Source organism: Labrus mixtus, chromosome 15, assembly GCF_963584025.1.
Source record: "Labrus mixtus chromosome 15, fLabMix1.1, whole genome shotgun sequence".
In the NCBI taxonomy this organism is placed as follows: Eukaryota; Metazoa; Chordata; class Actinopteri; order Labriformes; family Labridae; genus Labrus; species Labrus mixtus.
Window position 1 is genome coordinate 9,762,695 of NC_083626.1, and position 26,148 is coordinate 9,788,842.

General features: G+C 42.9%; 3 protein-coding genes across 4 annotated transcripts; 2 read left to right on the top strand and 1 right to left on the bottom strand.

Moving 5' to 3' along the window:
* Nucleotides 1–448: 448 nt before the first annotated feature.
* icmt (isoprenylcysteine carboxyl methyltransferase) lies at nt 449–6,449 on the top strand. Its single transcript, XM_061057101.1, has 5 exons — nt 449–693; nt 1,355–1,443; nt 1,531–1,700; nt 2,602–2,819; nt 2,946–6,449. Exons 1-5 carry the CDS (start codon nt 475–477, stop codon nt 3,123–3,125), a joined length of 876 nt encoding a protein of 291 aa, XP_060913084.1. The 5' UTR covers nt 449–474; the 3' UTR covers nt 3,126–6,449.
* A 248-nt stretch (nt 6,450–6,697) lies between these two features.
* Nucleotides 6,698–11,747, top strand: LOC132989736 (large ribosomal subunit protein eL22). Of its 2 annotated transcripts, none has more exons than XM_061057538.1 (4): nt 6,698–6,792; nt 7,328–7,438; nt 8,070–8,194; nt 11,550–11,747. In XM_061057538.1, the coding sequence occupies exons 1-4, from the start codon at nt 6,781–6,783 to the stop codon at nt 11,692–11,694; spliced, it is 393 nt and encodes a 130-aa protein (XP_060913521.1). In that variant the 5' UTR covers nt 6,698–6,780; the 3' UTR covers nt 11,695–11,747. The 2 variants fall into 2 exon arrangements, with proteins under 2 accessions (XP_060913521.1, XP_060913522.1); XM_061057539.1 differs by having other exon boundaries at nt 6,708–6,792; nt 7,331–7,438.
* A 1,631-nt stretch (nt 11,748–13,378) lies between these two features.
* Nucleotides 13,379–23,621, bottom strand: rcc2 (regulator of chromosome condensation 2). The gene is made up of 13 exons (XM_061056952.1): nt 23,480–23,621; nt 21,918–22,140; nt 20,398–20,491; nt 18,032–18,175; nt 17,574–17,705; nt 17,402–17,490; nt 16,965–17,079; nt 16,035–16,201; nt 15,776–15,956; nt 15,548–15,653; nt 15,317–15,389; nt 15,150–15,227; nt 13,379–14,414 (listed from the first exon to the last, which is right to left on the bottom strand). The coding sequence occupies exons 2-13, from the start codon at nt 22,116–22,118 to the stop codon at nt 14,310–14,312; spliced, it is 1,485 nt and encodes a 494-aa protein (XP_060912935.1). The 5' UTR covers nt 22,119–22,140; nt 23,480–23,621; the 3' UTR covers nt 13,379–14,309.
* Between the last annotated feature and the right edge of the window lie 2,527 nt (nt 23,622–26,148).

Sequence of the window (26,148 nt, forward strand, 5' to 3'; positions counted from 1 at the left end):
TGACAAAGTTATGGGTTAACATGTTTTTAAATACTACTTAGAACATAATAAAACAAAACTTAAGGCTCAAGAAATAACCAGTTTTGTCGTCATTTTTTTTTATTATTATTATTTTAATTCTTAAAATATTAACCGTCTTTTATTGACTTTAAACAAACAGATCCAATAACGTTTGTTGCAACAATTACATTTTAAACAGGTTTTATTTATTAATTAATCACATTTATCAGTATCCAACGTAAATTAATAAAAGCCGTTGGTCCTCAAAGTTAATAGTTTTTTTTTATAATTTTAAAATATAATTATTTTAATGTAATTGAACGTGTGTTCATGTAAGCATTTGAAATAAGTGCAGAATTTGTTAAATAATTAAAAAAAAAAATGCGGAATTTACGAATTTGATGTAGAAAACATTGAATTCACGTGGTTGCCTTTGGAGTATCGCGAGAGTTCCTGAAGCAGAGTACTTCCATCATGGCAGGCTGTAAGTTGGTGCTAGAAGGCAGAGTTAGTGTAAACGCGTTTATTTTAGGAGTCAGCGTGCTTGTTATCCCGCTTATCAGAACCTTTTTCGGACACCATGACTGGGTCTTTGATTACCTGACGGAAACTCCCGGGAAAGTCGTGATTTGCGTTCATATCGCGGTTGTCAACGGCCTCTTGCTAACCATATACAGGGGACCTCTTTACAAGGTAAGCGTCAACTTCCTGTTCTCTGTTTCATTCATCTCTCTCTTTTTGTGTTGTTTAAAGACTACATGTTTAGTCGATCGGTGTTATCATTCCGTAAGCTAACGCCGCGGGGTCTGATATAACTTCCTTCACCTTTTATTGAAACTGTAAGCTAACATTAGCCCCCCTTAACATGTCTTATGTTAGCTGATGGGATTAGCTGCAGCAGAGAGAGAGACAGCTGGTGTTTATGTGCTCAATATAGAAACCTAAGCCAGGTAAATCCGCTGTGTCTCACCTGCTTCTTGTCCCTCAGAGTCTTTAATTAACTTATTAGCAGCTTCTGCATGCACAGTGAAATCAATTGATACAGAACCTCATTTAGAAATGTGCTACTTTTGTGTCACCTTGGTGTGTTTCTGATGTTATTTGTATTTATGACATGACTTGAGATATTTTAACGATCATACAGACTCCTTGTGCAAATTCGGCGATATCAACTAAATGAAATAGTGTCAAATATGTTGGCTATCATCACATCAGGGAAGTGAAGCCGTATTTAACAACATTGTTCATATGAAACTAGCAGGGTTTCCTACGCGTCCTGGACAAGCTGGAAAACAGTTGAACAATTTTTCAGTCATGGAAATGAGAGAAAAATAAGTGTTCTAACTTGTTCCAGGTTGCTGTGAGAGCCTGCTTTCTGGGAGTTACTTTTGGCCTTGGTTTAATGATAAGCTGCTCCGACACCACATGGACACACTTTGGCTGGTATGTAGATACCCCCCCCCCCCCCCATCTAACTGCTGTTTTGACAGTAGATTATTTGTTCTGTAAAGTAACAGTTCCTCTCTGCAGGTACATGTGCTCCCTGTCGTTCTTCCATTACTCTGAGTACCTGGTGACGGCCATCATCAACCCTCGCAGCCTGTCGCTGGACTCGTTCCTGCTCAACCACAGTGTGGAGTACACGCTGGCAGCTATCTCATCATGGGTGGAGTTCACCATAGAGAAGCTCACAGTTCCAGGTTGGTCTAATCTCCGCTGCACTCATCCACTTAGAAATCACGAGTGTAGCAGTTTACACATGTGCACACCTGAATCTAGATAGATTATATCCTAACCCCAAGGACAGAAAACATAAATCAATTACCTGCACGGAGATCGTAGCGGTCGCACGCAGACAATTTATGCGCCCAAATATCAAGATATCAATTATCGAGTTTTCTGCAAGTGTAAAAGCAGCTCTATGTTTTCTTCTCTCACTTCTTTACTTCTCTGTCTTAAAATCAGAAGCGGTAAGGTCTTTAGTTTGAAAGTCATTTAAAAAGAACAGAGCAGCTTTAGTTTAAGTTAAAAAGGTTGAAAGGGAAGTGAGTGAAAGCAGCGGCTTCCCTTGATTGCTCGTACTTTATCAGGATTTTTTATTCAACCTTGATCAAGCGTTCATCCCGTGTCTCTAAAGTTGCATCAATGCATTCCACGCTTGCGTCTTTTTCTTGGGTCTTAGTCCCTCCCACCAGAGATACACGGGGGGCATAAAGAACCAAATCAAAGGAGAGAGGAAATGTGTTTTAAGACACACAGGTGATGTCTCTCCTCCCTCTTCACTCCCCCTCCTCCCTCCTCCCTCTTCTCTACTCCTCCCTCCTCGATCCTCCTCCTCCCTCTTCTCTCCTCTCTCCTCCTCTTCCTCTCCTCTCCTCCCTCCTCCATCCTCCCTTTTCTCTCCTCCTCCTCATCCCTCCTCCCTCCTCTGAGCAGCAGTAAGAGCTTCGGGACGATCCTTAATCTGGCGCGCCCCGAACTACATCTGGTTTGACCGAGGGAAACGTGATATATGAGACATGAGACGCAGCGCGCATGTGTGCAGTATTTTTAGTGTGTAAACTTTTGGGGCGTTTAATCATCCTCTCCTCCCTCTCTCAGAGCTGAAGCAGCTGAGCTGGCTGAGCTTGGTGGGTCTGTTCATGGTGCTGTGTGGGGAGGGTCTGCGGAAGGCGGCGATGTTGACGGCCGGCTCCAACTTCAACCACATCGTTCAGAATGAGAAGGCCACGAGCCACGTGCTGGTCACCAGCGGGGTCTACTCCTACTTCAGACACCCGTCCTATGTGGGCTGGTTCTACTGGAGCACAGGGACCCAGGTGAGACACAACAGCCAGGTGTAATAATAAACAAAGTGTTTGTCATGAAGTCTGAGGTAGAGTGATGTAACAGCTGTTTCCCACACCTCCTGTTCTGATCACTGATGAGCCTGCTGACTCTTGCAGGTCATGCTGTGTAACCCCGTGTGCATACTGGGATACACGATAGCCAGCTGGAGGTTTTTCCGGGAGCGTATCGAGGAGGAGGAGCTCTCCCTCATCCACTTCTTCGCCGAGGACTATGTGCAGTACAAGAAGAAGGTTCCCACTGGCCTGCCCTTCATCTCAGGGATCCGTGTTAACTAGTCCCGAGCCGGATTATGGACTGAGCAGACTTTAAGCACTGAAGCAGATCAGACCTGGTGGGTGTGTGTAGCGTCCGTCATGGCGGCTAGCTGCCCTCCAGCGGAGACTCGAGCAGCTGGCTGAGAGCCTCACAGCTCACAGACAGAGACAGTGACGGCTGGGACGGCAGCACGCAGCTGGCCTGCTGATTTTCTACCAACTTCCAAAATCCAGTTAACGACCAGAGAACCTCCACTGTACTCATTTACTCCAATAATATCCACGTCATGTGTTTTGTTGTGTTTCTGTTTGCATGCTGTGACCATGCCGAGTGTTTTCACAGATGACCTGTTCAGATCAACGCTGCACTGGACCCACTCGCACCAGTGAGAAGTTAAAAAACGTATTCTTTAGACGGACAAGTTCAAAGGTTTTTCACAGTATTGTTATTGGTTATGTTTTCAAGAGGTTGTCACAACTTTCCCTACACTTAAAACCTTAAAAATCATTAATGGAGTATTTCACTAAAGGACAGTCATCCCCCGTAGGGTCGTCAGGATATCAGATTTTAAACTTTGATTCAATACCAGTAAAAAAAAAATCAAACGATATCAATACCTGTCTCGATGCTGCAGGAACCCCCTAATGGCTAATTTATTGTTTTTTAATTACCAGAATTTGCAGCACATTACATTGTCGATGTATTTGTGTAATTTAGACAGTGCTCTCTCTTTGGGTTCACAATGCGACTGAAGATCTGTAGTTGTTTTTTGATCGTTAAAAAAAACGGAGATTGTTGTGTTTTTCCAACACATGGTCAAACATTGTGACGCGATTGTCCCCTGTAGCTGAGGTCTCCGTTGTGTGATGCAAATTCAAAGCACCTCAGCTGTGAACTTTGACCCCTCCATTAGAACCCAAAATGATTGGCTTCTCAGTGTAGTGTTGTCGTTCTCGAGATCAGTCTCGGTCTGTTATTACAGCGTCTCCTTCTTCAGTTGAGAAGCTCGGTAACACAGGACTATACATTTATCACAGTATAACTTAAACATGAAGATCTTACCTGTTGACTGCAAAGCCATCTACAACGGCGGTGAGTCGACGGATGAATCATGTCAGATTATCGTGATCGCCTACTGTTCATGCCACACCGCTGCATCCTCAAAGATCCAAAGCACTATCGATGTCGTGTACTGAAGGTTAAAGCAGCACTCAGATATTCTCTGTCAGAAATATTTAGACCACTGAACCAAACATTACATTGTTCGCTTAGCCGCTCCTTTATGACGACGGGGGAGAAAAGAAGAAGCTTTTTTTCTGTTTACGATTTTATCCTCCGAACGATTATTTCACTGTAAATGTTTTTAGTTGTGTGAAGGATGTTTACGTTTCTATCAGGTCAGTTAGAGATGAAGCTGCAGCTTCTCCAGTCGACTGAATACATAAAAAGGTTTTTTTTTTAATATAATTGAAGAGATTAAACGTTGAAAAAGGACCAGTTGGCTTGAGCTGATGTCCCTGACTGTGATGTAACCTCCTTTTATTTAATTTATTCTTCATTGGATGTTTTTTTTTTTGTGTTTGTGATGAACAGTCCTTTCGTTTCTTTCGGCGTCAGTTTGTCGTTATCTGCTGTTGATCTGTCGGCTCACTTTGTGTTAGGAACCGACCAAACCACTGAGTTGTGTGGAGATGAAGTGGTCGAGTGAGGCTGACTCTCTCTCTCTCTCTTATATCTGAGTAGCGTTACAGTGCTGCTCTTCACTCTCTGAACACAGATTGTATTGTGTGTGTGTGTGAGAGAGAAAAAGAGAGCGGGTCAGCAAAGAGTTCATGACCACTGTTGGTGCTGTGTTTGGTGAAGCGTACATGTTTGAACTGTAGACTGTCTGTGTATCAGAAGTGGACGTGCCGACGTGAGGACTACGATGTTAAAGCCCTCACTTTGGCTGTTTAGCATTCATGTTGTTTTTGAAGCCAGATTTTGGATGGGGGGGGAGCTGGAAGGGCTCGAGAGGTTTGAGTACGCCAAATGGTTAGGGCTAGTTAGGTAAGATGTATTTGTAATTCACTAACAAAGATTTGACTCCTGAAGCTGAACAACTTGGTCCTTAAATTTACTCTGAATCGTACCTTAAGCTACAAATGAACATCTCGCTATGTTAAAAGAGCAATATGTAACTGACCTCTAGTGTTTAAAATGGGTACTGCAGTCTAAATTCTAAACATCATAGAGAGCTGTCTCTCCCCCCCCCCCCCCCCCCCCCCCCCCCTCCTCCTCCTCTCTAGAGTCCATGCTCACTCAGGTCACCATGTGGTGGACACTGAAGCTTCAGTGTTTATCCAGCTCTGCATGGGTCTGTAAGCCTTTCTGTGTTCTAACCTCTCTCCATTTTTCAAAAGCATCTCCAATATTGATCCTAGTTTGAGCACGTTTCTGCTCGTGGAGCTTATTAGAAACATGCAGACTTCAATACAATAAGTGAATTCGCCCCCTGCTGGACGCTACAGAGAAGGCATATTTAAGGCACTACCGCATTGGCGTCACTAACACCACTTCTTGTAGACAGTTTATAGTTTTAACAGTTAAAACTTTACATGTCCTTTAATTTGAGAATGTTTAGGAGTACATCAAGATCTGGAAGATTGTCCCATTGGTCGACTTATCTATTAAAAATGTCAGAAATCTTATTGTCCTGCTGTAGAATTGAATTATGTGCAGTATGTAATGGGTCTGCTGATACTTGTGTTGGAGGAACGCAGAGCTGAGGAGTTGTTTTAGCTTTCCTGAAACCAAAAGTGTGAACTGTACATTTTTCACCCATAAAATGAATCAGGATTGAATCTGACTTCAAAGAATGGAAGACCTCTGCGTAAAAATAAACAGACCAAAACATGTTTTCAAAATCCTGCTACTCTTACTCTGCATCACCAATTTATCAGAGAAAAAAAATCCATGTTTCAGTCCTTGTGAACACTTGAGCAAGAGTAGTGTGCAGGATCCTTTCTTTTATGTCCTACACAAGGACTTTGATCTATGGTACAATCTACCAAATCCAGTGTTCCTGAAATGCAGTTTAGGATTGAATGTGTGTCTTTTCAGGTGTTTGCAGTTCAAAGTGACGCACTTGTAGCATAATGTAAGAAGTGCACCGTGTAAGGTTAGACAATGAAAACACTGAAGGGTTTTAGGATGACCATCTGCTGCATGGCACGCCTCAGTCCAGTTTTAGATTTGTTGCACTTTTTACTGTATAGAAGAACCATTTATCACAGGTCAGAGGGAGAGAACTGTTCAGAGTTTCTCAACATCACATGTATGAAATAAAATCAAAGCAATTATTACTCAGACTCTGTCTTTATTGTTCTCAATGGAGCTGATTTCAAAAAGATTTTTGCCTTTATTAGATCTGACCGCTGAGGGGAGACAGGACATGTTGAGAGGAGAGAGGGAACCGAACTCACGGATGCGTAGATTATTTGACTTTCTACTTTAACAAATATTTTCTTCTTGTGTTTTTATTTACACATTTTTCGCTTCATTTAGTATCCGCGGACACTTTCAAAGCTTGTCAATCAATCCCAGAAAACATGATTCCATCCATAATTCTGCGTTCGATTTGTACATGTAACGCATGCGCACTGCTCGCTCTTCCTTTCTGCTAGCTTCTCCGCCATGGCGCCCATTGTAAGTAAAATCGCGTGTCAATAAGTGCTCTGAAATGTCGATTTTTCTGCGTGAAATCCAAAGAAACTGAGCGGCATGAGATGATAGTGTTTCCACAATAATTATTATCTAAATTTGGAGTTTTTAGTTTTAACTTTAAGTGTTATTTTTAACGGCTTAGTGTTTTCCCGTGGCCTTGTAGCTAGCATTAGCTTCGGTAGCGACTCCAGGCAGCTCACCACGTTGTGAACACAGCGAACATGTCCGGACGGCTGCATGACAGCATCTTGTTTAACATGCATCACACATCTCTTGGTGATAGATAGGATTGATTTCCCCTCGTTTACATTGTGATTCAGGTACCTGCGTGAAAGATGGATTGATGTACCCGTTTGGGGCTAAATCGTTAATATGTTTGCGTCCTGCAGCGACTCAGCATGTTTACCTCTCTCTCTCTCTCCAAACCCACCCTCATCGGATCAACAAATATAAATTGCAACAAACCGCTTAACCCGGATGTAGCTCTGTGTTGTTTATGTTTTGTGTGTTTCGTCAGCAGAAGAAGCAGAACACCGGTAAAGGTGGTAAGAAGAAGAAGCAGGTCCTGAAATTCACTCTGGACTGCACCCACCCTGTGGAAGATGGCATCATGGATGCTGCCAACTTCGTAAGTGAACCCCTCATCAGATGCTTCCACATCTAATATTCAGTTTACCTTAAACTACAAAATAAAAATGAAAAAAATTATTGAGAATTTCAGGAGGACTGTCCCTTGAAATCCTCCTGATCTGGTTGTTCACACATGCACCTCACAGCGGGAGACTACCCCTGTTGGTTAGGAGGGGGACTGGGGGTGAGGGGGTCTCCTGAGGCAAGACTAGATGTAAAAAAAAAAAAAAAAAAGACGCAGCAGTCTGACAATATAATGAAAATATCTGTCTTCATATCAATGCTACATGTAGTTGAAGAGAATCTCAATGTGAACTAAAGAGTGGAGAAGAACATACTGGAGAACAGGAAACATGCAGCAGCAGGTTGATTAGAGCACGGAGATGGTAGAGGTGGCGTGCAGACAGTCTATGGTCGTGCAGCGATCACAGGGAATAAAGGTCACCACCCCCTCCCACTGGCTCCAGGTGAATTCTCCTGATTATATCCTGCTGCGTTCTCACATCAGCTCACTCTGACTTTCTGCAGAAGAAATACGAGGAGGCTGGCAGGAGAGTTATGTGTCAGATTGAAAGCACTATGTGTCAGTTCTGTGTCTGACATGTTTCCAAAAACTTGTCGTTCTGCAGGAGCAGTTTCTTCAGGAGCGCATCAAGGTGAACGGGAAAGCTGGCACCCTGGGAGGCGGTATGGTCTCCATCGAGAGGAGCAAGAGCAAGATTACAGTGTCCTCTGAGGTGCCCTTCTCCAAAAGGTGAGCAACACTTGATACCATAAGTCCACTTGTATGGTAGACTGTGATAAGAACATGGGACCGCATCTGCACAAATCTTCTTTGGAGCAGGAGATGTTCAGTTCAGTGTAGCCAATGAGCATGTATGCTGTGGTTGGAGCAGAGATGAGGAACAAAACGCCGTTCTACTCAGGACCCAGTTCTGCATTTAAAAAAAAAAAAAAAAAAAACAAAGTCAAAAACATGAGCTGATTGATACTGCTATCCAGTCTTGTGGGTCTTGTAAGGTGATGTGTGAAGAGGTTTTAAGTGTGGCAACATTTACCAAAGCAAAAGATAAAAAGGAATCAACCAAAAATTGCAAGTTATGTTGCAAAATAACAAAACCTCCATGGCAAAGCTCGTCAGCATTCTGCCTTCAAATTAATCCTGAATGCTGACCGTCATCGAGGTTGAAGAGACGGCTGTTGGCTCCCCCTGTTGTCGATGATGCAGCAGCAGCACCTCCCTCCTTGTTGTTGAGTATTTCGTCTGATTCTGGTGCCCAGTATGGCGTCCCTCTGGAACAATAGTTGAGTCTGTACTCAAAGGGTTAAGCCTTATTTTTTTATATCACAGTTCTTAGAGTTCCATTGAACTCCAATCCGGCTCATGAGTTGGTCCAGACTTAATCCGGTGACTGAACACTTGTTAGAAAAGTCCCCGTTGGAAGAGGTCCGTTAGCACGATTCCTCTCAGCCCGACGGAGCCCAGAGGCATGCGACCATGGTTTCATTCATCCCTGCTGTTCCACAGGAGGAGGAAAAGGTAATCGGAGCGGGGTGATCCTTTAGCGTTAGCTGCAGTCCCTGCCTTGAAATGAACTCTGAACACCTCGTTGAAACTGATGGCTGATGAGAGCACAGAGGAGCCCGTGTTACTCTGATTTTTAAAGAAATGCTAAAGTATCGTAGCTCTGAATAAACAGTTTGTGTGTTTTTAAGAACAGAGCTGCACAGTTAAAGATCCTGACTTTGTTTTGATCCTGAAGTGACAGCTGTGACTCTGCTCTCCAAACGGCTCAGAGCAGACAGCTGATCCTGAACAGATTTAACTCAAAACTAAATATAACTCGAGCCCTGTTGGCTGTTTTCTCCTTTGTTTTAGTCTCTGTGCTACGCTAACTGCCTGCTACCATGCTAACAGGAGTGACTTAAATCCTCTTAATTAGCAAGAATTCAAATAAGTGCAACTCCCAAAATGTTAATCTTTCCTTTTAAATCAAGTAGAACCTGAAATTTTCTCTCTGCTCTGAGCTCCACTTGTGATTCTGTGTTTCTGTGAGGACATTTTGTTGAAATGGTGTGGATTCATGAGTTCCCTTTAGAGGAGGGGTCGCTGCAAACCGCAGTTAGATTTTGACTCTTTTTTTATTCTTTAGACAAAAGCTCTGAAACGTTTGTCACATGTAGTCGTTTTTACCCTCTCCAGTTTAGTCCAGTTTTAGGCGATGACAATTCAAAACATTTAACTCGAGTTAGTCTCTAAAAAGTCGTCAATGGGGATTTTAGGGCGTTGTGATACACAGCGTTCTCAATAACCAAAACGCCAAAATCAGGGAATGTTTGGAAAAAATGTCCCTCGCTCGCTCTCTGGAGTTTAAAGACTTCTACAATCAAAGCGTGGGAGCATTGAGCCGCTCAAAGCACACGCTGAGAAAAAACTAAACTGAAGAACGCATTGCTGAGTTTGTGTAAGAGAGGAGTGTGTTTTTCATCTCTTCAGTGACGATCAGTCGGCCTGACAGACGATGTAAAGTACTTTTAAAATTGAATCCTGCTGCGGTGTGTTATTTCATGGGTTGAGATGTGGGAGGACAAATGGAGCTTAGTCAACGCTGCAGTGTGAGCACAGATGAAAATGAATTCTTAAAGTGATTGTGTGTCCTCTCCACATGGACCAGATTTGTAGGCAGGTATCAGAAGGATTCTGCTTTGTCTTTGTTCAGGTAGGAATAGTCACTTTTGGTGTTTAAGCCCCTCGATTCACCAAGCGGTCTGATTCAGTTTGCATTTATTTTCGTTTTAAAGTTTGGAATGGTACATAAATAACTGATCTTTACCGTCTTAATTAAATGCTACCCTTCTGCTGGGGTGCCAAGCGTACCGATCTTATCCTAATGGCTGGAAAGAATCATCACTCCTCGTGCAGCGACGGTAATAAAGGACAAACACACAACGCGCTGTTTAAATATTTTGAGGGAGTTTTTTTTTTTGTGACTTATATCAATCAGCATGTAGCTCCGCCCTAAGGACGACCTCAGGGGTGCCAACCTCTAGTGTACATCCTCCATTGATGCCCTTCATTAACTGTGTTGCGTTCCTCTTTGTTTACGGGCTTCACTGTGTCGAGCTGATGTGATGTCATGCTATTACACAGCTGACGCTGCTATCGCCATCAGGCTAAGACTCGCTTACCATTTAAAGGCTTTATATGTGATTTTTTTGATACAGCAGATGTCGCCCTTGAGCACCAGCATGAAACCAAAACAACTCGCGCTGCATTGTTGTGTTAGCATGCTAATGCTAACGATCTTTATTATGCTCGTATCTTCACACTGCATGTAAATTTACCTGAAATGAGCGTGATCTAGAAACACAGTTAATCAGTGAGTACAGTATGTTATTCTTCTTTCCTGTAGTCCCTCAATTAAACAACTTTTATATGTGAGGGGAGGAGTCAGCCGGCCGTCCAGACGATGTAAACAAACTGAAAATAGGACTCTGAAAACATCACAGACAGTGGGACTCGGGTGTTACACCCATTGTAGACAGTGACTCACAGAGTTATTTTCAGAGGATATACTTGATTTCTATTACATTTAAGTGTGAAAAATCACATATAAAACCTTTAGGGGTACGATTGTCTGTGGAAATGCAAACGTGATCAGTGTTTATTGTACCAAACTGGACCGGCTGGTGCAGGTGGTTCTCTAGTGTTTGTAGAAAAACTCCCAAAGGAGGTTGAACGCAGTAGCTGTGATGAAATCTTGAGTCCCCTTAACTTTGACCTGACCACGATTTCAGTGTTATGAATCTGAACTGAATCTGTCTGCAAGTGGAGCTAAAAATCTGTTCTATGAAGTTGCCTCCCATTTCGATTCTAATCTCAATTCTCAATATTTCTTCCTTGATCACAAATCTATGAACTCTCAAGAAGCTGTGAAAACTTCAAGTCATGAGCTGGTTCTAAGATTATCCACTTCTCTAATCTGACTTTCAGTTTCCTGTTTCAGTCTGTGAGGATTTGTCCGTCTGTTCATGTTGTTTTTGAGCTGCGTGATTTCATGGAGTTGAGATGATGTGCTGGTATAAACTGACTCTGTCCTGTCCTCCAGATACCTGAAGTATCTGACCAAGAAGTACCTGAAGAAGAACAACCTGCGTGACTGGCTGCGCGTCGTGGCGAACACCAAGGAGAGCTACGAGCTCCGCTACTTCCAGATCAACCAGGACGAAGAGGAGGAGGAAGACGAGGATTAAAAACAACAATTCATTTGATTTTGTACATTTAAATAAATGTTGTTTACAGTACAGAGGTGGCTCCCCGAGGGTTTTTTATTTTGAGGTCAGAGGACAAAAGAGCTCCTGGACCCGTTTGTCAAAAACCAACATGGCTGACAGGTGGAGGACTGAGGGGGTTCAGTATCATGTTTAAGAGTCTAACAGGGGGCTCTAAGAACTACAGATGAACCTGAATAAAGCAGTGAAAGTGCAGGTAACTGGTGTGAACCTACAGAAGCCCAAAAGAGACAAACATCAGGGTTCTGTTCTCCTCCTTTATCCCGTGATAACGAGAACACTTGGGTTGTTTTCTCGAGCTCTCAGGATTAAAACTGGTTCCTCTTGATGACTGAATTTCAGCGTTTCTTCTGAGATCTTCAGAGTTTTACGAGCTTTGACATCCTGAGATAACGAGATAAATAAGTCTAGACCTCTTTATAAAGTGTACAGATTTAAATCATCTTTGGGCTTCTGTGTGAACCAGCAGAAACTGCAATCTCAATATCAAACTTTGATAATCTACACAATAAGAAGACTCACCTACAATATAATAACCAGACCATGATCTTCAGACACACTTCTTAAATGTATTTCCTTCCTCAACAAGACACCTGAGAATCACACAGGATCTCAGAATGAATATACAACAAGGTAAATGTAAAGCTGTGTGAGCAGCGTCGTTTCTGTTTTCTGATGTGAAATATAAACATGGAGGCATCTGATCAGTTAGCTGGTTAAAGTTTTATTTACTTTTGAATTAGTTTTGTTTGGATGACCTGCTGCTGTAACGCCACAATTTACAAGTTTGGGATCAATAAAGTAATTCTATTGATTTAGGGGTCATGTGATGGGGTAGGTAGTGTCGGCGTCGTCACTACATGGAGCTTGCGTGGACGGTGCCCGGGTCGGTTGAAGGTGGAGATGCTGTTTTTGGCTTTAGTGGCAACTGACGGCCATGAAGTAGGTTATGTAACTCATCAGTAGGATATCAGGGCATGACTGGAGCAAGGGGTGTCAAGACCACACTAACAGAGACCAACAACCCAGACCAGAATGCTCAGAGACATTTTTATTTTTGTATTGCCTACTTCTGTCTTTCTGCTTTAAAGCCAAAGTATTATCCAAAGACCAGAGTGCAGACATTTAGGGATTGAGACAAGACTAAGACCATAAATATCCCTGAAAAATCATGTGTGCAGGGGTCGTCACTCACTTAGACCATAACACCGGGGACCAGGAGATAAATATCAAACTACAGATGAACTGAAGTTATTTGTTCTTTAAGAATCTCAGAAATTACATGAAAAAATATCTGATCAGTGGTGGTCTTGACCTGCCTTGATTTAAAATCTGAAGTCCGCCCAGTTCAAGAACGGGTGAAAATGCTTTCAATTCCGAGGTCGTGGTCTCAATGCCCGTCTCACTGAGCGCTTCTCCTTTCATCAGGTGTATTGTGTGTTTAATTTAGAAGTGTAGTGACTCAAAGCGTCGGCTGTAACAAAAGTGATGAAGACATATTTATTCATGTGAATCTTTATTAATCCATTTCAATGAAAATAAAACAACAATAACCCAGAGAAAGAATTTCCACCATAAAAAAAAAGAACGAGTAGAGGGAAACACGTCGGCTGTTTGTTTTTTTTTTTTGTTTGTTTTTAAAAAAAAGGACAAGCCTTCATTTTCAGCACGACATGACACACTGAACCATCACCGCTCTGGTTCTAAAAAGTTCTGCTTGTGAAACCGCTTTGAGCGTTGGAATCATTACTTTTACTCAAAATAAAAAATAAAAAGACTATAAAGAGCGAGCAGACCCGGAGGTCTTGGAAGGACTGAGGTGTGCATCGTGGATGCAAACACAAGAAGAACGAAAGGAATGTAACATCGAGTGGAGTGCACTAACGCAGAACATCACGTTCTGAATCCTGATTGTAATCTGTGGCAGCTGCACACACGCACACCTGCTCACACTGACGTATATACACTGACGCAGAGAGATCAGCTGATCCTCCGGACAACACAAACGAGACTTCCATATCCTGAACGAACACGTAGAAAAAGGCACAGGTATGGAGAATTGGTCTTTGAAAAGCCCTCAGCGAGAAAACGCCGAGGGTCCTGATGTAGCACCCGTAAATGTGACAAACATTTTTTTTTTTTTTTAAATCATTTCAAATACTGCAACACCGACAACAGAACGAGAGATGTGAACACATGGATGTTTGGCTGTATCACAAAATAGAAAAAGGTTGGGTTTTTTTTTTGGGAAGCACGACCGGCTGGGTGTGAAGTGCTTTGGAGTGAACTGTTGCAGGTTCACTCGAGGTTGGGATGTGACTGTTTGAGGAGAGACACAGAACGTTGTCTCCAGTCCAGTTAAGTAGATTTCAGAGTCCAAATTGATGTAGAGCAAGTTTTGCTGGTAGTTGAGATGTGTAGGAATCCTGCCCCCCGTCCCCCCTTCCTCCTCCTGAACTCAAACCCTGTAGACTTCCACCGAGAGCGGCAGAGACCATCAGGTCCGGAGTTCCTGCTGAGCAGCGCTGGCCTCTGCTCAGGAGAAAGAGGTTCAGGTGTTGCTGCAGGAGGACCAATCAGAGTGTTCGGGGGTTGTACTCGGGCAGCTTTTTCAGTTTCTCCTTTTCCTGCTCGGTTTCCTGTCTGGCAATGACCATCGAGTGAGAGTATCCCATCACCACCTGCAGGAACACAAACATCACAGGGTAAGGACCGGAACTATTCACATCCCCCCCGCTGCTTCAGCCGTAAACGTCTTCACGACCACCAATCGGACAGATTGTCATCAAGTTTGATTCACATATAAGGTAGTTGACCGTAGACTTTCGATGAAGCAGCTCCCTCAAATCAAACTGAATGTGTTTAACACTCTGGATTATGAGAACATACCTGCACAACTCTCAGGGCGTTCTCACACCTCTAGATTGTTTGCTCTGGTCTGAATCATGGATCAGTTTGTTCCATGGTTAGAATTTGGTCTGTGTTCACACGGGGACGTTTACAAGCCGACCTAAATGTGCGATGCACGAGGAAAATGCTCTCTGATTGGTCGGGAAAAGTCCCTGAAGTAAACAAAGACTAGCTGAGTCCTGATTGGCTGTGGCTCCTCCAAAGACACTTTACAATCTCTAAATGGACCGACGACTACACGGACTGATGTCGGTATCAACACTGTTGAGGAGAAGGAGCACCTTAATCCTCTCCTGAACCAGGACCAAGTTAATCCTCCTGATCCAGGACAAACAGACGTGGGTTCATTTTAACCGAACTAAAACAGGTTAGGTGTGAAACGGCTCGAGTTGTGCTTTGTGTTAACTGCAAATGTTACCATGGTAACCATGTGTGATATATATATATATATCTTTAGTTTCCCCAGTTTGAGAAAGTCAGAAAGTGTTGTTCGTCCATCCATTTACCTGCTCCATGAAGATGCCATCCAAGGTCTTGACCTCCTGAGCGGTGGTGGATGACTTTGGTTTGTTGTCTCCGTATCCCTGAAAAAAGAAGACCAGAGAAAAGATCAGCGCTGATCATTTTTCCGGTTACTTTGGTGTCCAGTAGAGATCAGGCCAGCAGGTCTTACCAGCTCTCCGAATGTGGGAGAGGGTCCCCAGCTGATCGTGCTCTCATCTGCGGCGACGATGACGCTGCTCTTCCTGTTTGATTCAAACACAGACACACACAGGATTTAGAGCGAGACGAGAGAAAACATGCAGTCTCTAGGCAGACCCATGTTGAGACTTGACACTTTAAAATCATTCCTTGAGGGATAACTTCCTGAACAGAATTTACAAAAAAGATCCTCCTCACTCACCCACAGGCCAGACTGCGGATCTTCCAGCCACACAGATCCTGCACAGCTTTGGGGTACATGGTGGACTCTCTGGAAGTGTTTGTCACGCCCCAGAAAAACAGACCCCCTGGAAAAAAAAAAAAAAACACAGATCAGACATCTACACATACAGAAGGATGCAAACCGCCATTTTTACATTTCACAAGTGTTAGCATCTTTTCCTTTAGCATCAGCTGCGTCTCGTCTTACCCATCTCACTGACGGCGAATGAACACTGGTAGCCTGAACAGATCTGAGCGGCGCCGCGTCCGGGGAAGTCAAAGAGTTTGACGAGTCGTGGAACCATCTCGTCCTTCTGCTCCGTGTGACCCAGACGCCCGTATCCACCAAAACCCCAACTGAACACTCGCTTCTGAGAGTCCAGAACAAGCTGCAAACACACACACACACTTACTCATACGCTCAGAGGATCTGCTTATCTTTCTGTATTTGGGTGTTATTTTCTCACCGTGTGGTTGGATCCACAGGCCACATCTCGGACCACCACGTTGGGTACGGGTGTGACCTGGCCGTCCTTGGACTTCTCGATGAAGATGGCGACACGGCGAGGGATGAGCTCGCAGTCAAACTCGATGCGCTGAGCGCGAGCTATGAACTTCCCGTCACTGTTGTGGCCTACAAAGACAGAGGGATTCAGATTTACACACAAACAACAGAAATAAAACAATATTCCTGAAGTTCCAACATCGGTGTTTGGACACTCAACCTGTGAAACAACTTCTCTGCAGAACTGTCCGAGGCTGCTAACACGTTGGTCAAGAAGACCCAGAGGTCACTCGCATTCAGATGATTCTTTGGACCCTCACTAGTCATAAAAAAGGGAGTAACTATTCTTCCTGGATTCACATTATAAATCTGCATTGCTCTGACGCTCTTAGGTGAACGCAGGATGTCAGGAGGAGCCGAAGCGACCTCAAGTTATGTTTTGGATTTCCTCAGGTCCCCTTCTCTCTTAGGTAAGGAGGTGAGTTGTGAAGTCAATTTAGTACCATTTAAAACGCTGAATAAAGCACTTCAGCTACTGTCACACCTGCACTAAACTCCTGAAGTTTTCATTCTGAGCGTCATGTGTGAACACAAACATCTGAATGTTTCTCTCTTCACCCGGAGTTTCTCCTCCAGCCTCCTCATATTTATTCTGCAGAAAGTCAGAGTGAGCTGATGTGAGAACGCAGCAGGATATAATCAGCAGAATTCACCTGGAGCAAGATGATGTTAATTTCCTGTGATCGCTGCACGACCATAGACTGTCTGCACGCCACCTCTACCATCTCCATGCATGTAATTAAACTGGTTCAATAAAAAACAACTGCATGACATGACCTGAACATGCTAATATAGTATTCTGCTGGAAACTATGTCTATGTCTTGAGCGTACCCAGCTGTCCGTACTCGGGGCAGCCGAAGGAGTACAGGTTTCCTTTGCAGTCCACCACCATGCTGAACTCAGCGCCACACGCCACCTTCACCAGCGGCTGACCGTTGTAGGAGACCTTGAGGAGAGAGAGAAGCGTTTTGTTTAGTGTTCTCACAGTGTGCATCTCTTTAAGCTGCAGTCTGCGTTCTGAAGTCTGCGCTCTGCAGTCTGCGTTCTACAGTCTGTGTTCTGCAGTCTGCGCTCTGCAGTCAGTCTGCGTTCTGCAGTCTGCGTTCTGCAGTCAGTGTTCTGCAGTCAGTGTTCTGCAGTCAGTCTGCGTTCTGCAGTCAGTCTGCGTTCTGCAGTCTACGTTCTGCAGTCAGTGTTCTGCAGTCAGTCTGCGCTCTGCAGTCAGTCTGCGTTCTGCAGTCTGCGTTCTGCGGTCTGTGAGGGCTTACCGGAGCCGGGCTCAGGACGGCGTCGGTCTGGTTCCCTTGTCCGAGCTGGCCCAGTTTGTTCTCACCAAAAGAGTACGCGGTGCCGTCCTCTGAGGAGGGACAGTGACGTCAGTAAACAAACACAGCACATGGTGATGATTATGATATCAGTCAACGGGTCCTCTCTGCTTACCTGTGAGTGCCAGGGTGTGATTGCGTCCGCAGGCTGCAGAAACGATCACCTGATCCGCAAGTGCCTCGATGAGCTTTGGAGCCTCCAGACGTTTGGTGTCTCCGTGACCCAGCTGGCCTTTGTCGTTACGACCTGAGGAAGCAGCAAACGAGCGCTCAGTGATGGATAACTCTTGGATGAAAAAAACCTGCATCTAAAGCGACTTTTAGCGATTATTCAGAGCTGTGTTCACTGTGTCAGTTCTATGTGTGAATCTTTTTCTTTGGTGTCTTTGTTCAGTCGTCTGATAGCTACCAGTATCTTAAACAATGACTCCCATCCTTTGATTTTAAGCTTCTCCCCTCTGGTCTCTGGATCTATTGTGTAATGTGTGTCATGATGGATGTCACTATCTTGCTAGCTGCAAAACCACTCCAGAACGTGACCTGACGCTGTAGGCGAGTCGGCTTGTTACTCACCCCAGCTCCACAGTTTGCCCTCGGTGGTCATGAGCAGGCTGTGAGCAGCACAGGGACCGGCCACCACGCAGCTGACCGGCACGTCATTCAGGCAGCCGTAGCGGTGAGGACCCCACAGATTCTGACCCAGGTTACGGAAAGCAGCTGGAAACAATAAACACACACACACATTAAACCTTATAATACTGATGCACCTGGTATCAAAAGAGAGGCTTTAAAAAACACAGACTGAGAATGTCATAAGATGCTCTGACCTAAATATTTCTTCCACTTGAATTTGTGCGATTTGGTGGTGGGTGTTGTGGCCTTAAATTAATCATGACTCACTGTAGTGCGTGAGCAACATAACGTCTCGCTGCCCCACATGCCCACTAGAGCACAAAATGCTGTTCTGCTGAAAATAGTCCCCAACTAAAGTACAACCTCGTCCTGATTGAGTAATCTCTGATAAAAGCTGCTAAGCGCCTCGAAGGAATAAATAAAAGACGTTTTTTTAAACTGATCTCCAGAATATCAAAGATGATTCAGTGAGTTTGAAGCTAAAGATCATTTTAATCCTCCTAATTAGCTGAAGTTTGTTTTAGCTAGTTTAGCACAATGTTTTATTTTTTAAAGGTTTATTTTGGGGCTTTGTATGCCTTTATTTGAGAGACAGGACGGGGGTTAGAGTCAGAAATCAGAGAGAGAGGGGACAGACGTGCGGGTCACGGGTCAGATTCAAACCCGGACAAAGCGGGTCTCAGAAGCCCTTCTTCATTTTAACTGGTATGTGAGGGACAAGTGACACTGACATGCGCTGCGCTGTTCCAAAAGTTGAGGGTGATGCTGAGGGCGCTGAACTGCATTGGTTAGTTGATGAGTGGACACAGGCCCTCATCGTTCTTTAACTGTGTTGTTCGTTGCCTTTATACTGATTATGTTACAGTTGGGTTTTTTTTTAATTGCAAAAAACAACAAGCAAAAGAACCCACGTTTTGCCGCCTGCAGCTGTTTGTCTCGTTCACGGTTTGAGATTAGTTGCAAAACCTGAGAAATTAACTCTTCCAGTGTTGGTGGAAAATCAGTGAAGACTGAGTTTGGAAGTCAAAGATAATTCCAACATCGGTTCGGCTCTGCAGATTGGATGTTTTCAAGTCAGGAAAACACAGAACAGCACCGGCCTCATCCATTAGATCAAAGAGTTACTGAAATAGTTTACCGTCTTTGGACTTTAAAAAGGTGATAAAAGAAATGACCGATCTGGATCGTGGATTTCATTTACGCTGTGAAGATGGTTTGACTGCGTCTTTGTTGAGTCTGTCAGTTATTATGAACTTAATCATAAATATATATAAGGTCTCCCTTCAATGTCTGGAGGCACATCTTCAGAAATAAGTGCTGAAAATAAAACTTTTTTTTACAGATATATAAACAGCGTAAGACTTATTTGAGTGCATTTTTTGAGTCTCTGGTAGACGCAGCATCTTGTCCATTTAAAGATGCTCTTTGTCTATGCAGCTGCTCCTGCTGACACCCCCCAACACCCCCCCCCCCATTCTAATCCCAACAAAGCAGATTTATCAGCGTGTACCAGAGGAGTGAGGCGGGGATTGAACAGAGCACAGATCGCCTCAGGCTGCAGGGGAGGGGGCGCGCTCAGAACATGCATACATATGAATAGAAATTACTGTCACAATAAATTAATGGGATCTCACTGGCTTGAACACATATGTGGTCTTTACGCCCCAAAACAAAGAGACACGGACCACCATGTGGTCATCCTTCATTTTCTGCTGCAGACACGTTCCAGATCCTGATCGATCTTTATTGATCCCGTCTGGATCTATAACCTCCTTCAGTACGCTGCGCACCACAGGGAGGGGAGTGAACACACAGAGTCCTCACAGCCGATCAAATGGACGGATAGAACATTTTTTATTCTGCCAGAATCAAAAGTTGTTTCACTTGATCACTAATTTTTTTGTGTGGTAATCATTTCACCCCGTGACTCGGTACGACTTCAGCGCAGGTTGACACATGAAGTTGGAGATTTCGTTTCAGTTTTGAGCCAAAAAAAATGAGCTTGTTGTGACAACTGCACCCAGATATGTACCAAAAGAAAACTTCCAGGATTCCATTCCATTTAAAACGCAACACATGTACGCCTTGCTCAAGATGGTCAGCTGCGATTACTTCAGAAAACTGACTCATTCCTCCCTAAGATAGAGTAACTATGACTGCTGATCCTGCCTCTTGAGATATTATGACGACACGTTCAAATGATGTTTTGATGACTATTATAAAGGTCACACAGTAGTGAAGTATAAAGTTATAAAGGGGGGTATTTAGATACTCAAAGGGGGAATATAAACATCAGGATATGGTACCTTGTTGTTTGGGCACCTCCTTTCTTCCAATCAGATCCCAGTTGGTCGCTCCGAAGATGAGCAGCTGCCCTTTAGCCTTTGGACAGTCCAGTTTCTGTAGCAAAGACAAAATTATTTTAAAATTAAACGTAGCTGCACAAACTTTAAAAGTAGATTATTTCAACAAAGGTTGCCAAGAAAACTGTAACTTTTAAAATGACATGTGATACCAAAAAACCCCAGACACTCGTAGAAACCTCTTTCATTACCATGGCAACAAAAATAGAAGTCCTGCGCTCTGAGTAGTGGGATTGTTTTCTGTTTCTAAAAGCCAAAATTGCATGAACACTCCTGCACGCCCTCATTGTATAAATTCATTGGTACCCAAATTTAGTACTCCAAATCAGTCTCAGTCTCTAGACCACTTTTTGAAGGACTCTGTCCCAGAATTGAAAACATTTTTACTCTGTCTTGTCTCAGTCTCAGACTGGGCGTATTCCTAATTTTAAATCAAGACCAGTCCAGACCACCACTGATCGGCTATTTCTCCTCGTCATTACTGGGATTAGAAGGAAAACTCCTCTTTCTAAAAACTAATAACTTTAATTCATTTGTATTTTGATTTTTATCCCCCGGGTTACGGTCTAATAAGTGAGTGGCACGTCCCCTGCACACATGATGATTTTTCAGGGACATTTATAGTCTTGGTCTCGTCTCGATCCCTAAATGTCTCGGTCTCGGAGCATTCTGGTCTCGGTTAGTTTGGTCTTGACTTCAACACTACAGAGATGTTGCCAACTCATTTGTGCCTCTTAGACAGCGCTCTCTCTCTGCAGCTTCCAGTTAAAAACATGACTGACTTTAAAAATGTGGTACTTTCTGATACAATAGATCGCTAAAATGATGGAGATGGGATTGTTTTAAAATGCATTGTACTGAAAAGTATCAACACAATGAGTATTGGACTGTTACACACGTATTCTACAAACTTCATTTCAAACGCCGCTGGATCACAGCGTTTGTTTGTTTTTTTAATTTAGAGAGATTCTGAAATTCAGGAGGAACTAAATGTTGTGTCTTTAAGACATTCACTTATGATATTTCTGACCTGCAAACTAATTAGCTGATTATCAATTATTGTTTGAATCATTTTGATTAAAGTTATTATCTTAGTGCATCCGTCTGTAGAGACCTACAAGCATGCATGTAGGGGGAAAATATATAATTGATATTATCAGGGAGCAGATTAAACATGTCGTAGAGAATCCCTGCTGAGGGTCGGACTGTCCTGCATGAAGAGAAACAAATCTACAAACAAGAATATAACATAAACAAACGAGTGCACAGCTGATTTGCTGGCTGCACGCCGCTTTTACCGAGGTATTAACTCAGTTTTCTGACTCATTAATCTGAATCATGAGATCCATGTGAGAATGTAACGTCTGTCATTCCTTTTTTTCTCATGGTTAACTTATTCTTCTGACACAAAAGGCCAGATAATATCCACAAATCAGACAAAATATCATAGACAGTAAACCCACTATTTTCTCCTTGACGTCGTCTGCCACCGTGACAGGTTGGAGGCCGGACTTGGCGGCGGGTTTTCCGGGTTTCTTGTTGTTCTCCTGCTCATAGTCGAACTCGTCATCGCTGCTGAAGTCCCTTTCTTTTCTTTTGCCGCTCGTCCTCTTCTTCTTCACCCCACCGTTCCCTGAGACATCTGTCACCTTCTTGCGTGGCATTTTTTCTTTTTTCAAACAGAAGCTGTGAAAGAGGCGGTGATCAGTTCGTACCCGCAGTGAAACAATAATGTGTAACAAACATTTAAACTGAGCTCAAGGTTAGGCAGATACTGGATGATTGTGCTTCGTCTTCCCACTGGCTCACACGATTTGAGAATAACAGTTTAACAGGCGGGTAAACATGTAATCATGGACCTGAGACATGCAAATTAAACCTAAACAATGACACTATAATAGCCATGGTCATGACATAACACACAAAGTCCCAAAAATATGCCCCAAGCAGAGAGAAAATATATAAAACCCAGCAAAATAATAATTCCCTGAGAAGGTTGAGAAAGTATTATTAAAGTTTTAAGCCTAACACTTTAATCTTTGCGTAAATAACAATTACAAAACCCTGAAAAAAACAGCTTTAGTTCCTGTAAAAACACAAACACTTGCGTCTCACAGCTGACTGCTACAAACTGTCTGTGGCTTTAAACTGACTAACGTTAGAATAAGTTTACCATAAATTATTAAAGCTACCTTTATCGTCAAGTTACAAGAATTTAAATTGATTTATTTCGTCCCTTTGTCCTCATATTGCCCATTTGAGTAGGTGTTTGATGGAATCTAGTTCCGGTATCAAAAAAAAAAGACAAACTAAAACATTAACAGGTGTATCGATTTAAGTAGTTACCGTGTTAATTGCTGACTTCCAACAGAAGCGTTTCTGGTTATCATAATTACTTTTTCATTATAGACAAATCTGATGATTATTTTTACATTTTAATAAAAACTTGAAATAAAAAGGCATCGGTTTGTAAACTTTCCGTCTTCATTAACTGTTGTATCCACGACAACCGCGGACGCATTCGGCTAAAAGTCTCCAGTTTACACGGTAACTCGTTAAACCGAAACACCGGCGTCCCGTGTAGCGGCTAGCGCTTAGCTTCATTAGCCTAAGCGGCTAACCACTGTCGCTCTTTGTTCACATAATGGTTTTGGCTTTGGCAGCGAGCTAGCTGACATGCTAACGTCCAGTATGGGAACTCATGCAGCTAGCTGCTACACAAACTTTTTTTTATTTGAACTATTTACACGAAAGGCGTATAATCCTTAATCCAGTCGGAAATACGCGAGTTTAATTTCGCTGACTGTTAAAATGCATGAAGCTAACGTTACCTCGCTGCTGTAAGCTAACAGCCACTCTAAATAAAGACGCACTGACGTTACATGAAAAAGATGCTACAACAAAAACTTTTTCCTACATTTTCTTCCTTTCCCTCGTTTTATTTTTACGCGTACTTGTAGCACATGTGCTTTCTCTTAAAATATGTTAAAAGTAATTTCCCCAAACAAAGAATAAATAGATGTACCGGTGATTTCCTGATTCAGCAGCTCTGAGCCCGTCTCTCCGGTTTGATTGATTTGAACAAAAGAAGCTGCAGTCTTGCTTTCACACCACGTGGTTAACATTAACTATTCATACAGGAAACACTCACTCTCACACACACACATGCAGCTGGACGTCGAAATGACGCAAAACATGCAGTTATAACATTTTGTCCTAAAATACACGACACAAGCATTGGAGAGAAAACTAACAAAAAAGTTTATAAAAACTGGGGGAAAAGTTGCTCAGATGAAGAAAACCGTGACATAGAGAATAACCAAACCTTAAAACAAGAAATAAATATGGAAAAAAAACTCATGTTCTGTTTTTGACCCTTGCAATGTATCCTAACTTATATAGACCGCAGACTTCATATAGACTAGTGTTTTATTTTGTAGGTTTATTTGCTGATTTCTTTAGTTCATATTTGCTACTGTTGCTAAATCCTTAATTCAGGGACATCTGCTGACTTTCCTTGATGCCTCCTCGCCTAGAGAAGTGGGGGTACACTCTTAATCTTTACCTCAAATGTTTGTGGAAGTGTCCCGTCCAGCAGAGTATAAACAGCCTCTCTAGTAAGACTCCTCTTACATATTTAGTTAGTGGTACCAGCCCATGAGAGACGGAGCATGGAAAAAAATTGCAGCATACTACTGAGTATTGTCAGTCAATAAATGGTGTGAATCACAGGAGTTATAGCAGTGGGCATACCCTATTGAGACAGAAAAGTAAATCTTTCATATTCCTCACACTAAACGACTGACTCTTCAGGCAGATTATAAAGAATCACAGTACTCATTACCATTCTCTCTTTGGTTGGATACAGATAGCCCAATATGCATAGGTAGACCTGGAGCCTCGTGCTCCAAGGGGCCCCAAGTCATTGTCGATATAAGGTTGCCCAGGATGCCACCCTCCAAGGGGGTGCTGGCATGACCCTGAACATTTTGATTCGTCCCAGAATCATTTATTTCTCCCTTCCTTCTTAACATGGATAGCTGTTTTCAAAATAGTGCAGCGTCAATAAGTTTCCTTCTGTGGACAAATCAAAAAGAAAAAGTTACACAAAGCAAACAAACGCAGATGCAACAGGATACACAGAATAAAAATGATCCACGACAAAGGAGAGGGCACATGAATATAAATACTCTGACCAGCAGATTCTTAAAACTTTTTAAAAATATTTTTACGAGTGTGTAGTATTCAGAAACGTGTATAAAAGTTGTATTTTGTGTATCAGAGGGGAAACAGGTGAGAGGACAATGCAACAAAGGTCCTCTGCTGTAGTCAAATCAGGAATGCTGCAGTTCACTCAGCAGCCACTAGAGGGCCCCCTTTATTCTTCTTTAAAAGTAGACATGATCGTGTGCATTTAAAATACAGTAAAGGACAAGTTGAGGTTATTATTCTGATTCAGATCCATTTATATACTCCTTACAATCCTGCTGTTTTTTAAAGCAGATGGACACAGTTGTTTGTATATCTTTATTTAATCAAAGATTGTAAATTCTGGAACATTTAAAATTAATCTCAGACTTAAAAGGATCATGTCATAGACTGAACTAAATAGAACCCTGGACTGTTAATTTGAGGTTTTATTGTGTAATACACTGATATACAGGATTTGAATGCTGCTATTACGGTAATTTATGTGCAAAGATGAAATGTCATATAACCCATGATTGTTGCCGTTAAGTCTTCCAAAAGCAGTAAAGACAAATGAACTGTAAAATAGCCACAGTTTTATTAACCACGCAGCACAAACAACTTTATTTGTCCTTCACATTTAAGAGACGATTTCTCACAGTGACAAAAAAGGAAACACAAACCACAAACACTCATACCACATTACTTACAAACAGTTTAAGTTTCTTAAACGTTGAGACGTTACACAATCAGAAAATTATTCAAATTTTTCACCAGTAATTACACTAACCAGGTATCTAACACAAACTCATCTCTATCAATATTCTGTTCTGATTGATGTTCCCATAACTTCCAATCTGGTATCTGTCGTCCTGCAGGGTGCAGAAGGTCAGGTTTGTGCACACTGCCGATCCTTTTAGAGTCCTGTAGCGGGCGTCCTTCTCCCTCCCCCTGCAGCCCCTCAGTCATGACTGCTGGTGGGCTCCATCTGAGCTGCCACGCTCAGTTCAGGCTTGTCCGTGTGAGTCTGTGGGGGGGTTTGGTTGGACACCGAGGAGGGCATTGAGACCGGGGTGGTGGCGTTCTCACTGAGGCTCTGGACGGTCACCGATGACTTGAGGAGAGAAGAACAACAAAAACATGATTAATCTAACGGGCAAATTAGGCACATGAAAGTAGGGATGGGAATCACTAAAAGCAAGCATTTGGAAAACCTAAACCAGTTCCACTCACGTTCCCCATAGAGATGTCACTGCTGGCCACCTTCTTCTTCTTTCTCGCCATGTTGGGGTTCCAGTGACAGACCAGACTGTCGTTCAGCACGCTGTAGTTCTTATGACCAACCAGCCAGTATGTGTTCATTTTACCTTTACCCTGTGAGGAGAAACACAGACAGGAGAGATCATCTTTGCTGTGCCTACAATTACATCTTAAAGATGCCATGTGGAATTTTTAAACATGTAAATATCTGGACATTAAAGGTCACATATTCTCCTCCTCTTCAGT

Coding starts and splice junctions, on each gene's coding strand:
- icmt (XM_061057101.1), top strand. CDS start 475: ATGGCAGGCTGTAAGTTGGTGCTAGAAGGCAGAGTTAGTGTAAACGCG. Junction 694..1,354: donor ACAGGGGACCTCTTTACAAG/GTAAGCGTCAAC, acceptor AACTTGTTCCAG/GTTGCTGTGAGAGCCTGCTT. Junction 2,820..2,945: donor ACTGGAGCACAGGGACCCAG/GTGAGACACAAC, acceptor TGACTCTTGCAG/GTCATGCTGTGTAACCCCGT.
- LOC132989736 (XM_061057538.1), top strand. Junction 7,439..8,069: donor TCATGGATGCTGCCAACTTC/GTAAGTGAACCC, acceptor GTCGTTCTGCAG/GAGCAGTTTCTTCAGGAGCG. Junction 8,195..11,549: donor GAGGTGCCCTTCTCCAAAAG/GTGAGCAACACT, acceptor CCTGTCCTCCAG/ATACCTGAAGTATCTGACCA.
- rcc2 (XM_061056952.1), bottom strand. CDS start 22,118: ATGCCACGCAAGAAGGTGACAGATGTCTCAGGGAACGGTGGGGTGAAG. Junction 16,202..16,964: donor CCCCGAGTACGGACAGCTGG/GTACGCTCAAGA, acceptor CTGTCTTTGTAG/GCCACAACAGTGACGGGAAG. Junction 15,228..15,316: donor CTCCCACATTCGGAGAGCTG/GTAAGACCTGCT, acceptor TTCTTTTTTCAG/GGATACGGAGACAACAAACC.